This window comes from Amblyomma maculatum, chromosome 6, assembly GCF_055883805.1.
Source record: "Amblyomma maculatum isolate TAMU_Amacu chromosome 6, ASM5588380v1, whole genome shotgun sequence".
Taxonomy (NCBI): domain Eukaryota; kingdom Metazoa; phylum Arthropoda; class Arachnida; order Ixodida; family Ixodidae; genus Amblyomma; species Amblyomma maculatum.
In genome coordinates, this window is record NC_139349.1 from 51,015,893 (window position 1) to 51,034,128 (window position 18,236).

Here is an 18,236-nt window from a genome sequence, read left to right on the forward strand (position 1 = left end):
CCTATTGTTCTAATTATTAATCACAGTATTAATTTAGGTAATAGAAAAAATCAGATACGCAATAATCATGCATATTTAAGTGATAGGCTAGACGTTTGTTTTTTGGAGTACATATGTGAACCCATCAAGCTGAAAGAACCGAATCACAATATTTTGATAGAGTTGTATGTAATTTGACACAATGCACATTGCCTGTGAGTAAAGACAGATGAACAGAGTGATTCACATGTCCGTACTGCGTTTTTTGTTTCGGTAAAGAATAGACCAAAACCGACCTGTGACGTAAGGAAGACACGGTGGCGCTGTTGTCGTCAAGGTTGACTGGGGATGAAGAGAAGGCCTAGCGCCTACTGGAATACATGGTCCAAAATATTCCAGTTTCTTTTTTTATTATTATCATTATTTGGCAGTGCGCCAATGATGTCGTCATTCGATGCAGAGTAACTATGAACAACTTAGAACAGATTGAAAAAGTATAAAATCTCATTACATAAGCTTTCTACTTTTAAAACACCGCGACACTGCCTGACTTAGGCAGGTACAAGTCGGGTCCACGACCCATATAAGCTCATGCAAGGAAAACATACAAAAAATTGGAGGGTCTCTTATATGTTTTTTAAGAGGAGAACGGCGAAAGCCTGCAGAAATGAGAAAGCCTTAGCGTTGTTTCTGCATACAGTGCATCAAGTTTGCTCTCATTATCATTATTAACTAAAAGCACTGTCATTATCATCGCTACTGTCATCACTGTCATCACTAATTGCAGCGTCGTTATTATAGCTACTAACATCCTCATGGTAGACAAGGAGAATTATGGTGTGCGTTTCACATCTCGGGCATGGCGCAATTGGTTAAAGCACTCGGCTCTGGATCCAAGGAAGAGGTTATATTCCCGGTGAAGACACGATCTTCATTTTTCTGATGACGAAAGCTATGGGTGTGACGGAAATGTATGACAAAATCGTGGCCGGCAGTAAGGCTTTCGCCTTAATATGTTTTCAAAGGAGACAGTAAAAATCGTCACACACGATTGCGTCGATTCCGCGAGTTCAGGCTGAGATTCGAACGCCCCAGCTGCTGAGTTAGCGTAACTGATTTGTGGAGTATACTGAAGGCAATGAGTAGGCCTAATAAAGTTTTCTAAAGATGTGAGAAGCAAAGCAAATAACCTTAATGGGACATCAGTTTAAGTAATTGGCAATGGCTAAGACACAAAGAGGAATTTTTTTTCTTATAAGGAAACCCTTAGGAAAAGGAATATATGGTATTAACTGGTCCCCCTATGCAACCCAGTACACAGCAAAACAAGTCACATAAATCTGTAATCAGTTTTTCTTCCATGGAAAAAAAGAGACGACCATTCCGAAAACGAGTATATACGGGTATATATAAATTTTCTTGACTACACGCGTGCGAAATTTTATTCATCTTTAACGCTAAATATGCAATTGCAAAATACTTAAAACTCTAACTCTTTCAGCTTCTTTAGTCTTGTTTGCTCGTTGGACAGTGAAGTAGAAAATTATTTCCAAAAGCGTTAGACCAGTCATGCATTGATCCGCTGGCATACCGGGCAGCGCGAGAAAACTTAAGGGCGATAAAAAATTGATCGACCTTACGACAGCAACAAAACTTTCCTTTCCATCACGAACAACGCTGAGAAGGGAAGCTCCGCCATCGTAGAGATCAAGAATCCGATAAGCCATGCGTCCATCGAAGACCCAGTGATGCTTGCGTGCGCAAAAGATGCTCGCGTCTGCAGATCAACTCACCGGCCGAAGTGTGTGAGCGAAAGGCGAAACGCGGGAGATGCAGCGAGAGGTGAAAGTGATGGATGAACGAGGAGCCTTGGGGGCCCTGTGCTGCCTTAAGCGCGGTGCATGAGAATGTGAGCATCACGATCTCGTGGCGCGTCATATGCTGAACAATATTCTCTCCGGGCAGCTGCTTGATATCCCCTTGTGAAGATATCTTATGGCGAAATGTTATTTGTTTTATGAGATAAATATGTTAGGCGAACTTTTCAAACAGGATTCCGAAAATAGTCTGCAAGGAGCACTTCTGGGTGCTCATCATTCTTGCTACCTCCTGAAATGTAGTCAACAGCTGTTGTTTTTTTTTTCTTTTTTTTTTTTTGCTTTCATATTAACATCACTCAAATCTCTTGCTGGAGGGTAACACGTTCCTAAAGTTTCCAAAACTACTGCATAATAATAGCAGAAGAACAGATGCGTCTTTGCGGGTGGAATTGTGCGCGTTACGGCTCAACTACACAAATATTTACGTAATCAGCGTCTCTTTCAGTTGTTTTCATCCGCCCACTAATGTTGCTTGGGAACGCAGTATGATACAGTTTCCATTCTCTATGCGAGTAATTATAATATTTGCTTGATAATGTTCAATGCCGCAAGAGCAAATTAACGCATCGAAATTTATCCCGTTAATAACAGCGAAAGATTGACTCCAGTCTGCGCCTTTTTTCTCCATTCTCTCGTGTATTTAGTGTGGTACTCGTCAAATTCCTTGGATATTAAGACATAGCCTGGACAGATGCTGAAAACAAAAATACGCTACTCCAAGCACAGCAGGGCAAATGAAAGCCAAGTTGGGGTTGTGTTTTCTTTTTTGTTTAAATAGAGAGGAGAGGCAGTAAAAAAAAAAGGCGGACAGGACGGCAAAATGTCGTGAGTGATCTCGTCGCCGATAACATGTGTGAGCATAATATCGCCTAGCCTTGCAGAAAAGCCGTAGAGGATCTTGTATACACTATTGTATTCGTAGCAGGTACACAATGCTATAAGCCAGGGCCCCTGACTGCTGCACCTGTCCCTTTGCCAGCCCACATCAGTTCTTCGAGGTAGCCAGCGAGAATCGTCCTTCTGGTTGCTTACATTCCTTGGGGACCCATCAGGCACTCTAAATAAACCAACATCTTACAACTGGGACGGCTGTGGGGCCCCTGTACTCACAAGACCAACCTTGAACGTAGCACAGCACCCGGAAGGTACCAGCACCAGGAACCTCTATACTATTTCCACGTCTGATCAAATGTCGGCGGCCCCGGTGCCTGCCATCGACTGCGCTGAGCTCATGCGCAAATGTGACACCCATCTACAAGCTGCATCGATGTTCAGGATGTCGAAGATTGTATCGCATCCTACGAGCATGTTAGTACGCATAATGGGATGACTTGCTGAAACTCAACAGCATTATTTTCCATTTAACTCAAGATGCCAAGTTGGGGTACAAAAATAACGAAGTAGACCTGAGTAACTGGACCACTTAAAAAGGTTCTTTACGAATGCCTTCGGTAGCCCAGCAGTACGTAAACCTCAGGCCGAGCACAGCTTGCGCAAACGTGAGCAGCACCAGGGAGAAACACAGGTTATATTAAGGACATAGTTTACTGTTGCCACAGTGCCAATGCGTCGACGTCCGAGACCAAAAACATTAGGCGTATCCTCAAGGGAATCGAGGAGTGCGCCTTTCAGGTGCTTTTGGATAAGAATCCTCGCACCGTCCTCGATTGTGATCGCTCTGTGTCAAAGCTTCGACGAGGTACGGCGACAACGCATCGTTTCCCGCTTTTAAGAGATAAAGACACTGATAATGCAATAACCTTGCTTAATTAAATGTTTAGTTGCGAAGCAGGAAGACTAAATTCGACGAAAAATTTCCTCCTGCCTCTGTGAAAATAGGAATGAGCAACTGACAGCTAGTTCAATAAAAAAGATGTCCAATTAATTTAATTTAACAGTTTCGTGACGAATGTTGTAATAAAGTTAGAAAGGGAGACAGGCAGTAGGTAATGCAATACGGCCCTGAATAAGCTGTGCGATTTCAGTGCACGTTTAAGAACTCCAGGCTGTCGAAATTTCCTGAGTCCTGCAGCTAGCATACACCTAGACTAGCGTATGCATGTTACATGCGACGTCGAATGACTCTACCCGGAATTCTGTAAATTTTCATACAAATGTCGGGGAAATTGGCTTCTCTTGGGGATCGGCCATAAAAGCGTATAGAAGGATGACAAGTAAGTGATTGTCCGAAGCGGTCCGAACGCAGCAAATTTAGCCCAACATTCTAATGTCGCACGAAAACAGCGTTGCACATGTTTTGCCCTTTTGCCGCCTCGATTTTCGTAGCTGGCTGAAGTGAGACACAATTTCTCACGGAATAAATGTCTGCTTTGATTGACACTGACTGACAGAGCGACTACAGAGCCACACTGCGGGACTTGCCGTCGCCTCAGCAACGCGTTGCTTAGCAGCTGCTTCACAGGCAAGGCAAGATTTTGCTCTGGTTATTGTAGCCTCCAGATAAATGCGAGCATGTGGAGGTCACCGTGCAGAAATCTGACGAGAAGGGTATGTGCCAGCTGTCTGCCAAGACTAAAGTTGGCATAGCATACGACAAGGTGAGGCAAGCGCACTGCTATATCAGCTGTATGTGCAGGCAGGATCCTGTGGGACATGCTCGATGCGGCCAGGTGGATGCCGGCAGTGAAGGCTGCCGGCGAATATAAGAAGTAGAGGGAGAGTGAATGGTAAAGATGAAATTGGTGAATGATTAGTAAAAAAGGGATTGGCGATGATACTCAAAAGTGACTAATATCTTTATCACACGGGCAATTTCTATCGCCATTCAGTCGATGGAGTTCAACCTCGATGGGAATTGGCCACTGCCATACAGCAGTTTTCAATTACCATTGAGCTCGATGTGCATTGACTCAATAGGGATCGCAAATGATCATTGGAATCTCAAGAGCTATTGAAAGCAGCCCCACACTCACCATAAGACTAAAACCTAGTAAAAAAATACTCATATCAATGAATTACAAATATTTAGGCTACATTAATGAATTCAGCAACTAGTTTTGCGGCAGTGAAAACAATCGCTCTGCCAAATGTGCTGTGGTCAGATGTGAAGAAGCCGACACCGTTTTTATGCGGCAGGCCGCAGCGTTTCCTCCACATTTTCCTTTGTGTGAGCTTTGCGCACTGCAACGACAGCAGCCCCGAACGCACCCTAGACGACCACCGACCTGTGGTAGCTTCACCGGCGCATTATGAATGCTTCGGAAATGTATGCAACTATATATACTAAATACGCTTTGCAAGCTCATCGCCGTCCTACCGTTGTTGCTTGTAGGTTATACCGAACTTTGGAGTATTTGCATACCATTTTCTGAACTAACTTTTAAATAAACATAGCTCTCATTTCGATATCCGCCGCATTGACATTTATCGTTTGGCTACGGTGCACGTCGATAACCCAGAAAACTTCGTTGACCATTGACTCAATGGGCGTGGAGATTGCCCGTGTGGCAGATGTATTAACCAATTAGTTATGTTATTAGTGATAAAATCAATAAAGAGAGCAACAACAAAAAACTAAGGAATGGAAAGAAAAGAAAGAAGCCTAATAAATAAAAGAAATGAAAGAAGATGCTCCAGTCTTAATGTGAGATAGTTTTTAAAAAGGCCTTAACGCAGTCATTACTGGAATAAAGGCACGGGTCAAGAGACAATTGTTGTCTTATTTCTTCCACTTCGTTGCAATTTGTCGCTTCAAGTTTTCTCGTAGACTTTCTGCGATTTCCGATAAACGTGCCAATGAGGCGTCTCACAAGATGATTACTGTGCATGCTTACCGTGCCGATGCATGTAATCTGTTGCTGCTCTCAAGGACAAGCCTCTCTAAGCCGTCCGCAGCCTTCTTCATCGAGTTTTAAGTTCATCTAGCGAGTTGGCTTTCCCAGACACAAACAATAAATAGCTCATGGCACCACGAAAATAGTTCCGAGCTACGAAAAATAACTCTTACAAGCACCCGTATGTAACACAGAGGGAGTTTTTCATGCTCCTTCTTTCATAAAAACAGTGAAGAAAGGCTTGGCAGTGTGTAACAATAACAATAAAATGGGTTCATTAAAATGACGCCAATTACACTGGTCTGAAGTAGTAGCGGCGAGCCCATTAGAAATAATGATAGGTCTAGAATCATCAGATTGCCACATATAAATGCCAAATTCATAATGAAAAAAAAAAAAAAAAGACCTCAATTCCTGCTTTAAAGTTATAAAATGCCTGACTCTTTTCAGTTAAAATCTATATAATATTCTCTTTTACCAAGCCCGTTAAGCTGAAATTCCCCCTACCCTCATTTTACAATAATATTATATTTTTATGTTTCATGCCTAGGATCGAAAGATGAAACCTTTTTTTACTTTTAGTACAGCAAAAGTCGCAAATATTCGGAGAACCCGGACCTCATTCTAAAGCATCCTATATGTTGTTAGCTGAAAAGCGCTGTGGAGGCTTCGGTGGTTGTGACACAATGCGCTGGCTGCATAAGTTCTGCTAGGAATTATAGCGTCGTGACTAACCAGCTTTGATATGGACACTACCTAGGCGTCCAATTTCATAAAACATCATATACGTACATCACAAAAGGCAGTGCACGCTGGGAGGCGTGGCACCTAGTTTTTATGAGAAAAGAGGACGTGACAGATGGAATAAAATGGCCGCAGTGACGCCTCTTGACGTACAATCCTGACGTTTTTCCCAGCACTGCATTTTCGTGGCACTTAGGGCACTTGCAATCGCTGTCATCTGTCGCTGAACCTAACCTCTCACCGAGCGGCGGCAGTGAACGGAAAGTTCTCTGCCGCCGCTCGTATAAGGTGTCGCGCAAATAGAGCAAACGGCAGAAAATAGGAACCTCTGAAAAGGGCAAACGACAGTCTATCTTTGCTATAACAACATGTGAAGCTCGAATATGAAATAATATGTCTGCGATTCACATGCCCTTCAGTCACTCCAGATATATAACTCATTGCGTTTAACTCCCTTGAAACATTGTTGGAATACCGTTACACCTTGTCAGCTTACTGTTCGAATCATGGGTGGGAATGATTGATAAGGCATTACTCGAACGACGTTTTTAACACAAAAGCATTAGTAGGCTGGGTTGGTGAGTCTGAACTATGGGAGCAAAATGTGGACTCTAAAGGTGCAGCCACGACGGCTCAGGTGTCCACGGAGAAAATGTAACAGATACAGCGCCTTTTCTTTGAAGTAAACCAATTACTAAACGCAAAAAAAAAATGATCATCAGTGATAACGGTGCCTAAGGATAATTAAGGATGGTGAAAAATAAGGGGTAAATAAGAAAATGGAACAAAAGGCAACAAATAAAACTAAACAAAATATTATAAAATTGAAGAAATAAAAGTGAAATAAAATGAAAAGCCAGCAAATTAATACAGAAAAGGGAAAATGGCTAAAACGTCGCGGCAGCGGTAACGCTTTCACATTCTCGCAATGCGGTTTCTGCAGTGACTTCTAAATTTTATGTCAGCGCTCCAAAATGAAATTATAATAACTTTGAAATGTATATCTGCCTAAAGGGAGTCGAGATCTGTACACTGTAAGACAGCCTAATAGCCCATTATTTTAAAACAATGCTAGAATACGGGCAGATGGAAATATACACACATTGCGCTGCTCTTTCCATCTATCCGTGTTCTAGCGCTGCTTTAAAATAATGTTCAACCAACTCGCCCAACAAGCCACTCTGCTAATTGACCAACAGCAAGGTGCAAGCAGTGCTCAGCACTGGGGATGTATTATACAAGAATTTCTTATCCCTTTTATATTGCATGTTGGCTTTATGTAAGCGTGACAACTACATCAAAAGAAATCAGCAAGCGGTAAACCATATAAATTAAAAGGTAGTGGGTACAGAAGTGCGTCACATATTTCACCCCTTGAGGCCCTCACCGGCTCACTTTTTCTAGGGATAGGTAAGGAGTGGTACCGTCACGTCGCCAAGGAACCTATGGTGCGGTTATTTCTCAAGGACGCCTGACAGCCGCTAATACATGACTGAGAGACATTGACCGATGTAAACTGGACAGTAAGTTGCAATTGAATATTGGATACAGCCTCAGCGCATCAGTTCATCATCTTTGCCTTGGTCGCACAGACGCTGCACATCAGTCCTTCAACGACCTCCACACCCTCTGCCGTAACAACACTATGCATAAATGCATTTTTTCTGTCATTTGGTTCGATTTCCGAACAAGCCATTCATGTTAGTTTTGTATTGAACAATGCATGTACTCGCACACGCTTAATTTAAAGCATCTGTTCTCGAACACTAGATCTATCCCGTCGGGGTGGCGCAATGGTTACGGCGTTCGACTACTGTCCCCAAAGAGGCAGGATCGAATCCCGGCCTCGGCGGCAGTTTTCGATGGAGGCGAAAAGCAAGGCGCCCGTGTGCTGTGCGATGCCAGTGCACGTTAAAGAACCCCAGGCGGTCGAAATTTCCGGAGTCCTCCACTATGGCGTCTCTCATAGCCTGAGTCGCTTTGGGACGTTAAACCCCACAAACTAACTAAACTAACGAACACTAGATTTATCCTTCAGCATTAGCAAAAGCAAGGATATCATCATTTGCCTCTTGACACACAAGCTATGTACTATACGCCAGGCATTTGCTTGTGCACTTTCGTAACATCGTTCTTCATTGTACAAACACTTACGCCGTGTTCCGACTACGTGTTATTCAGCTACAGTCATTAGAATTACATTTACTGAGTGCGCGAACGAAATGTGTGTAAGCATAGGTCCTCATGGGAATCTCGTTCGGACACGGGGAACATAAAACAAACGGTGATATCCACGCGTGACTGCACAAATTGTTGGGAGAGATCGTCTAACGTGCATAACCGGGATACAGACCATAACGCAAGTAATACAGCCTGTTTTCTACGAGCAGCACTTCTCGGATGTCCGCTGGCATAGGGTTGTTACGCAAGTCACTCCTAGGCAGAACGCGATCCACCCACAGCAGAAGCGATGAATCTAGCGATCAGACGGGCCCGTTTGCCGATGCCACCGGCGTAAAACGTCGGTTGTATACGGCTCCTCTTCCGCGGGCATACGCAACCTGATGCTCAAGTTGCGTCAAAAGGCGGCATCGTTTGCCCACAATCAAACGTGAGCGCCACTACGCCCTCGGTCCATCGGCGCGGCAGACATCGGAGTGGTCGAGTCCTTATCGACGAGAATAAGAGTAAACGCCAATGGTTGCGTAAAGTCGATTACGCTTATATGGGCCGAATGATGGAAAGCGGCGAGAAGCAGCAAGCAACTGGCTTTGTTTAACATTGGCGCGCACGCAAGAACGGAGTAGAAGCGTTGCTTCCTGACGGCTGAAGGCGTAATGGTAGCTGTCATTGCGAGGATGCGCGGTGCACCGCTCCTGGGGTATCATTCGGTCACGTCGCAGTTCCGCTAGACTCAAGGAACTGGGGCGGCTTTACAGCTCACGCTCCGAGCTCAGTTTTGCCCTTTTTGTTCTTCTTCAGCGGATTTATGGATCGTTAATGTCCATCCAGCATCCCCAAAAGCGGGCCTCCGAGATTCCATGAACGCACCACATAAATCTCCCATATATAGCCAGCCTCGCGAAACAGTTAGAGTAGGCTCTTTCCTTCTTTGCAGCGTTGCTCGCGTCTGACATTTTCTGCCTTTGAGCTGTTTCATTCACGGAGTGCCTCAGGGCAAGGCGATGCTGCGCTAGGCGTTCCAGGTCGCTGTGGTCCGGGATAAAGAAATAGGAACGGTGGGCTCTTTGATTCCAGAGTGGAGGTTTTATGGCCGTGCGCGCTGCGTTGTCACTTTATAAACTTGAGGAATTCCCTTTGCGGTTCAACTGCAATGGCCGCAGTTCTCTCGTCGTCATCTCGTTTTCTTCCCGAAGCTTTGTTCTCACGCGCACTGCGCACCCCTTTGTCTGCTTTCCGTTGTTGTTAAATCACGAACTCCGGACTCCGCCGTGGTGGTGTGGTTACGGTGTACTAGGGCTGTAACCACACCAGAGGATACGGGTTCGATCACGGTCGCGGCGGCCGTGTTTCAATGGCGCAGAAACGCAAGGAGCCTGAGCACGCTTCAACGGTGGACTAAGTTTCCAGACTTCTCCACAGTTGCGTCTCTGATAGCCGATGTCGCTTTGGGAAGTTAAACGATATAAAATAAATAAAACAATAAACATTGCTTAATGCACACAACACAGGAATCAGCCATTAATTGCCACAACTCGCCAAGAGAGTGTAGCTGAAATGCTTTCTCGGTCCTTTCTTCTCAGCGCATTAGATTCATTGGAAAATTTACTACGAATGGTGAAGCAGTTTAATCTGCCTACACTTCGTATAAAGCTCCTTCCTAATTAAAATAAAACTTACCAAGCACAAGGAGTCCTGAAGGCCTAATCTGAAATGCATGGACTTGATATTTTTGTTTTTACCTAGTATATGAATGCGTCGAAGCATTTTTTTGTTTGGTTAGATCTTTATGTCTGAAGTACATCCGTGCCTGTATTCTTGCCGAGGACGGAAGGCTGCGGGTAGGAATTTTCTGCGGAAAGCAAGAAGCAAGAAATTCCGTTCTGAGTAGAGACGCGCACGAAAGCTTAGTTTTAAACGCCAATGTTACAAATAATTCATTCATTGAGATCCAATTAGCCTCCCTCCTCAGCAAACAAATGTAATGCATTCTATGAGCCTTATTAAATAAACTTAACTAGGACCAAAGGCCAAAAAAGTCGCTCTAAATTTGACATGTTTGCACTGTGCACTAACGACCCACTGATGTGCGACGTTTTTATCGACTTATGGATATAACGGGTAGTATTTCTGCAGCACCAACACTTGGTCCAGAGTTTCTTCTCGCATATTAAATCTGGCAAAGAAAAAAAGAAAAGAATCTGCTTTAAGATCAACCTAGCCACGTTGTCGAAAAAGGTTTTCTTCTTTTCGTTTTTCTTTTTCTTTGAAAGAGCAAAAGGCGAAAGATACGTTGAGTGCTGCTGAAGCGTTTTGAAAGGCAGCACAAGCTTTTTGCGTCTGGCACATGATGTAACCATTTTTACAGCATAAAGTCAAAAAACCTATTCATTGAAAATTGTTAAATTTTTAGCCTACAAGGCTTTGGATATTTCAGCAATTCTTCGGATAGCCCAATTGTGTACCTCTTGCTAAGCAAAGCAATTATTGTGGTAAACCATGCGGTTCATGGGCACAATTCTAAACGGTCACATTTTGCACCCGGATTAATCAAACTAAAGTAAATTGTGGCATTTTAGCGTAGTTTAAATCCTCGTATTAAACATTAGGAAAGTTTGGGGACTGCAATTGACTTCTGGTTACTGCATAAATCCTCATGTAACATTATACGACTCAAATTTATGGAGGCCACGGAATAGAGCTAGGCAAAACGGCAAAATTTTGTCTAGATCCTCCCAACATAGCACCAATGACAAGATTAATATCGGCAAACGTATTATTCGTACGTGAATGCTACGAGTTTCTGCAATCTTACGGGCAAGCAAAGGCCTTCAAGACAACCTGTTTGTCAATTCCATTCCCGGCGTGGTTCCTTCTTGATGCGTCTGTTTCAAATAACTCTGGTCGGCAAAATTTATGCTCTTTTGTAAAAGGCCCTGAAAATAGAAAGGCGGTAATCCAGGTCTTGACTGCGGAATACTTTCATCACTGATCACAGTGGACGAGTCATGAAGTACAGCATCACGAGAAAGACCTTCTTTCCAAGGATGCCATATTCGATCCATCAAAAAAAGAAAAAGAAAGAAGGGAAGAGCTGAAGTTCGGCGTTTGAATTGCCAAGGGCAAAAAAAAAAGAAAAAAATGAAAGCAATCCTCAGCAGCGACCTCTCGAGATTCGCCCATTGGCGATTCCTTCTTCGCCGAGCGTGTACAGGACGCAAGGCATTCATCATCCGTTCTGAACGGTTCCCCGCCGCGTTCTTTTGTGTGGAACGTGCCATCGACGACGCCCACCCCTCTCCCCTTCCCTCGTTTCCCTTTTCAAATGTTCGGAGAACTTCGGTCACAACTTGTCCGAATCCTGTAGCTTTTAGCTTCTGGCTTAAACAGGAATGGTAGACTCCCCCCCCCCCCCCCCCTTTCCGCCGCCCCCACTTTTTTTTTTTCTTCTTCTAACAAGCGGCCATGCCTGCCTGCTCCCCGTTCGAAGTGGCTATTGGCTTTCTGCTAACTTTCGCGAGTGCACGGGCGGCAGCTAAGCCGTGATGCTTGTTTGCGGTCCATCTGCGTCGCTAGTCCCTGCACACTGTTGACTCTTCACATTGTTCACGCTCGAGGTGAAGTCGTGGCATTTACAAGGCCTATCACGCAGATAATGTATAGTGCTAGACTACGACCGATCTCGAGTGGAGCACGGGCTCCCTTCGGGACAGTGAAAAACAAGACGTGAAAAACAAACAAAACAGCATCATTAGAGCTGCGCGCATGCTACTTAATTTTTAAGTATTTTGTCTGGTTTGATAACCTGTATTTGACCAAGAAAACTACGGTTTGGTTTGGTTTGTGGGGTTTAACGTCCCAAAGCGGCTTAGGCTGTGAGAGACGCCGTATTGGAGGACTCTGGAAATTTCGATTACCTGGGGTTCTTTAACGTGCACTGACATCGTACAGCACACGGGAGCCTTGCTTTTCGCCTCCAACGTAAAGCGGCCGCCGAGGCCGGGAAGCGATCCCGCGTCCTTGGGAACAGTAGTCGAGCGCCGTAACTACTGCGCCACCCCGGCGGGGTGGGATGTGAAAATGTGATGAATTTTAGGCCTGACCACAAGCCCTGTGCGTGGGATATATTTTTTTTTTGTCATTATAATGTCCGCATTTATTGGAACTGTTTAGAATTCTTTCATTTCTTTTATATTGTATGCTTGTAACATAACATGTATGTTTTTGCCCGTCTGCTAGGCTCTCGGTTGAGAGCGGCAGTATTGTTAAATAAATAAATAATAAATAAATAATCACCCCAAAGATGAGAACTGACAACTACAGGTAGAAGTCTTAAGCCCGGCTCGGCAAAGTACTTTACACGTGGTGGCACATTGGGGTCGCAGACAGCGTTAGTTCAGAAAGGTATCATGTGAACGATTTCCTCGCTTCATGCCGTTGCAGGTGCATTCCTTTCAATCGCATCTCCGACTGACTGCGTAAGTCGTGTCTGGCGAGTACAGACCTGCGTGCCCTCTGGCGCTACTGCGCAAATGAGCTTTCGCATAATAATACGGGTCACGTCAAAGGCGCCGCTCTGATTATATGCATTTGCCTCGAAAACATCTGAGAAGGCGCAAACTCAGAGACGTAGAACAATGGCGTCTCAAATACAACGGCCCCCTTAAGCTGCGCATTACATATTCGGGCTGCAGTCCAGATTATTGGAAGGCCGCACCGCCGTGCTTGCACGCGCCACTCAGATTTCTTCCATACCCTATACTAATATGCGCGTCAATCTTTGCCTAAGTGCTGATCTGCCACACGGCCTGTTAGCGCGCAGCCTTTCCTCACTAAATTCGCACAGACGGCCTTTGGTAATGCTATCGGGCTATTGATGCAACATGGCCGCGCTTCATACAGCATCCAATCAGCGCCAAGAGCACGCTCTCACAAGGCTAGTAGCGCTGAGAAAGATTGTGTTTAGATGTTTCATTTCAGGCGTAATTAAGCTTCGACAACCCATCAAAATTATAACGGTGCAGCGCAATACAGAATCTAATACAGTTGGCCAGGGATTAGATTTCCACAAATAAAGAAGCATTTTCAATGTTTGCTTCCCGGTGAAGGAAACTGCGCACTTTTTACAATATTCTAAACTAATGCGCCCATATTAGCGAGTAAGTCACAAAAACCTGCTATTAGCTCTAATCGGCCTTATAGCAAGGCAGTCAAATTAATCAACTTTTTTGAGCTTCTAATCTGCCTAAATGACGTTTCCCGCGACTTCGCTTTTTGCGCGCTTAAGCGAGCGACCGAAACAGCGTTGTAAGGCATAATATTAAAGTATAATACTAATTCACAAGAACAAAGAGCGAAATGAAGAACATTTTGTTTTTATTTTTCGTGCTGAACCAAAATTTTCCTTTAGGATTAATTTTTTTAAAGCTCTGCTGTTAATGGGCATCTACATTTAATTGGTGTTTGAGTTTCTGAATAAAACAAAAACAAAAAAACAATGCCATCGTGAAAACAGCATTTTTAATCCCGCGAATAATCTCAACTTTCATAATTTTTTATCCTTTTCGAACGGAAGCACGTTTCGCCTCAAATGGTGCGGCACTCGTTAATGACGAGCGCAGTTGCGCGTAAAAAGCGCTGAACTGAAACCACTATCGAAAGCATATTCTTGCTTTACGATCTCCAGTAGACATAGAAAAACCAAACGCCATTCCCATCAGAAACCAGGTCATGCGTAAAATTACATAGAAGTTCATGCAATACCAGTGAAAGAAAAAAAAATATTAAGTTGTGAGAAATGCGTGCATCTCGTTTAATTACTTACTCATCCTTCCTGCGTTGTCCTCAGGTCTTGCGCAGTACTGTTTGCTTGGCAACACACGTGAATCATTCGTTCATTCCCTCCCCCTTTCTTGTTTTGCATTCATTTTTTTTTTCGTTTATATCCTCTTCTTTATAATTAGATTCATTCCTGTCATGACCATCTGGGATCGCGAACTTTGTTGATCGCACGGCTGGCCTCTTCAGGGTGTAAGGATCGCCCTCTACTCTTCGCTTAGGTATCAGTAATGTAAGTAAACTAGTAATCAGCTCCATCCTCTCGGCCCTTCGCCATCCAATGAAGCTGTGTTAAGTAGCTGACAGCGCGATGAATTCGATCACTGGCACGTGGCACCAATAAATAGGCATAGAAATATGCATATTTTGAGCATGGGTCATAGCGACAGCGCTAGGCTGATTATTTTGTTTCTTTCGTTTACCAACATACGCGTGTAGAGGAACACGCCTTCATGTCTCAGTAAAGTACCAATCTTCAACGCCTTGTTCTACCAGGTGTTTTGGCATGCATAAGTGAAAAAAAGGACAAGGTAAAGGATTCAAATGTTGATCTAGTGTCACTGACAGCGGGTACTACAGATAGCGCCGTCACTGTTCAGCCGTCTGGACGGACCCGCGCTTCCTATAGATGCCGCGCACGTTCGCAGGATGTCGAGGAGGGCACGGATGACACGCGTCAAGTTCGCGCTATGATTCTCCTTGTTTCCTTTTCGCTTCCTTCGGATAGGGCCTTCACCTCCCATAATCTTTCTTTTCTGGTCGTGACAGCCAACCTGATAAATTCCGAAGAGTGTGCGAAAGCGGCGAGGTGTAAAAGGCGAGAGACACAGAACGAACCAGGCTCTCCTGAAGAGGAAACATCGCGACCAAAAACCGAAAGCAAATAGACGCAAGATTTAGGAAATTAATGCGTTGTACATGCCACTGTTCGCCAGCTTCAAGCCAAAAAACCCCTGGCCAGCATTCGAACCGCTTTATGCGAATTGACACATGACAGGTGGCCAGAAAGGTGCCCGTAGTACTTTAGGGCATTAATGGGCGTCCAAGAGGCTGCCGAGATTTTTCACGTATGGGTAACCTGCGACTCATTCTTCTTTTTTTTTTTGTCTTTTTGTTCTCCGTTTTTGACTTCAACATTCCAAACGTGCTGCAGTATTGTGACTGTCTAAATCACTGGTGGGCCGTCGTTTCTTCCGGCCTCCGGTGTTCGTACCGCTCTCGCTGTTGTGCGCGCATTCCGTCGATGCGGTAGTAGGAGAAGAGTCATGCGAATACGTCGATTTCCGAGCTTTGCCGAACCGACAATAGAAGGCATTGCGGAAGGGAGCGCCGTGCCTGATGACAACGACAGACAGCCCAGGAAAAGAATGCGCTCTCTTGGCGACGCAATAATGCGTACGCGCCGCATGACAGCGCCGGCGTACAGACATCACGCAGGCGCTCTCGAAAGGAAAGAAAAGAGAAAGAGCTAAAGACACCGAGAAGACAGCCGGCTGCGAGCACACATGATGCTAGCGTGGTTTTCCTTTGAGGCTATAGTGTCTTGTCGAGCGTCTCAAATTCCGTACAGCGGAGCAGAGCCACCAGAACCGACCCAGCACCAAATGAAGACAAGGAAAGCATTCAAATCTGCATCGCCGAATCCCAACACTGCAGTTTGCGCCTTTTTTTTTTTTTTTTTTTTTTTTTTTGAAGCGAGAAACTTCTGTAAAGGGCATGAAGAGAGCTTGCTCAATCGCAAATGCTCCTCCGTTGGTGTCCTCGTTAACGCGCAATCAGTAAGCCGCTCTCACGAGGCCCACTCCGTCTCGTACTTCATTTCGACGCGAAAGGGTTGGGGCTTCATTCTCTGCGCGCTTCGACAGCGCTGCACGCTAAAGAGCGGGACAGAGGAAGAAGTGTACCTTTCTTTGTGTGCCTGCTCCGGTAGGCGTGGGGTGGCTCCTCCTTTGTGGCGGTGGGCGCTGACGAAGCCGCAGGCACCGAGGTCGTCAGGCCTGTGGGAACAAAGGACAGTGGGGAAAGGTAGGGAGAAAAAGAAAGGAAGCATGCTGTCATCAGCGTCGTCAAGTGGTGAGACCGCGAACGAGAAAGAGAAAAGGCGCGGACGCGATGGGAGAGCGTGCGGCGAAGAGCAGCAACGCGGTCTTCTCAACAAACTCGAACAATGGTAAGCGCGCGAGCTCTGAGGACAGAAGAGGACATCTTGATCTTCTCAATCCGGAGTGTCTCTCCGGCGGTCGCTCTTCTCTGCGCACGCGTGCGATTCGGCTGTTGGCTTCGCGTCCCGGATAGCTTGCTATTTGGGGCAGATATTTATAGCGAAGTGCTGATGTCCTCGTATCCGCATTGCCTTTTGCCGCAAATGTGAGTGCACGATCGAGAGTAAAGGCAATCAAATATGGCATGAAACATAAAGCGCAGTAAATAACGCTTTCGATTGATCTTTTTTTTCTTTTTTTATTTATGCCAGTTCTAGGGCGGAACATTGATTGGTAATTCTTGTTGGCTGCTGCCGCCAGACATGTGAGTTATTTTACTGCGGAATCCTTATACAATCACTGAAGAGGATCAACCTTCGGTATGACGGATATTTTGCAAATTTGAAGAAAGGCTGCAACTGAGTACAATAATCGCCTATTCATCGACCAAATCTATAAATACCGAGAAGGTCAGAATATAACCCACTTCGGATATGAAAGAAGCCAAAAGTGACTGAACCTAAGGAAAGCACAACGTGATGTCTTTTTATCTTCGTTTGTAAAGTTGATTATTACTGCAACCATATTTACGTAAAGGATAACTGACAAAATGTAGGAAAAAAAGATATTTTCTAACGGCGGGGTTCAAATCCTTCTGCACCGTGTTTCGCGCATGATGCTCTAATAATTTAGCTAAGTAGCGGTTGTAGACTCTATTTTTTGTCCTGGTAGTTTGCACGCAGCCTAACTTTGACAGCGAATGCATGATATGCCATCAAATCACAAATGATAAGTAAAAACTGAATACGCTACTGATTCCCAACTCATCAAAGCCGTAAATAGCAATGAAGACGTCCCCGTACTCTCCACATGAATTCAATGAGTGCTCGCTTTTTTTTTTTTTTTTTTTGTGAATGCGACCCTCATTTCTATAGCGTTGTATGCACAATTTAGTGAAACAAAACTATATCAAAAGTTTCTCGAAATTTCATAAACTGCAAAATCTTTTGAGAGCCGGATTTAAATCAATGTTTACATAAAACGACCAAAAACAGGGAGATCAAAACTGGGTGAACGTGTTCTTGTATCAGAGGCAGGACAAAAGGTTGTAAAACTTACCTTTTTTTAAGTACGTTTTTGCTACAAGTCCCCAAGAAACAGAAAGAATTCTTCAAGACATTAGCATTTGAACGTTCAGTATTGTAAGCGAACGAAGCGAGAGCGTTAACAGCTGCCGTCTGCCGCTTCTCAATGAATTCGGGTTCACGTATACGCATTTAGCTACTCGCTTAATCAATTACATCTTAAAATACGCCTCTACTATCTCTTAGGTACTCATTTGCTAAAAACAACCGCAATATATGAAAGACCATCCGACATGAACATAACACCCTAATGTATTCTAGTCAGTATCAACAGGTATACCTTCTTCATGACACTCCCCTTGAACCTGCCAACTCATATAAATAAATACCTTGGTGTTCATATTTCGAGTAGCCTATCATGGCACAGGCATGTAGAGCACATCACTAACAACGCCAACCGAGTTCTTGGGTACTTACCAACTTACTACAATCTGTTCACAATCGCGCAGCGCGTTTCATCGTATATAACCATTC

General features: G+C 44.5%; 1 protein-coding gene across 2 annotated transcripts in view; it reads right to left on the bottom strand.

Moving 5' to 3' along the window:
• The window catches only part of LOC146185723 (uncharacterized), a 406,440-nt gene that overhangs the window by 94,589 nt on the left and 293,615 nt on the right, over positions 1-18,236 (bottom strand). For both annotated transcript variants that reach the window (XM_084605577.1, XM_084605576.1), the window contains exon 2: positions 16,321-16,413. In XM_084605577.1, the coding sequence (XP_084461703.1) occupies positions 16,321-16,413 (93 nt within the window). The remainder of the gene's footprint in view (positions 1-16,320; positions 16,414-18,236) is intronic.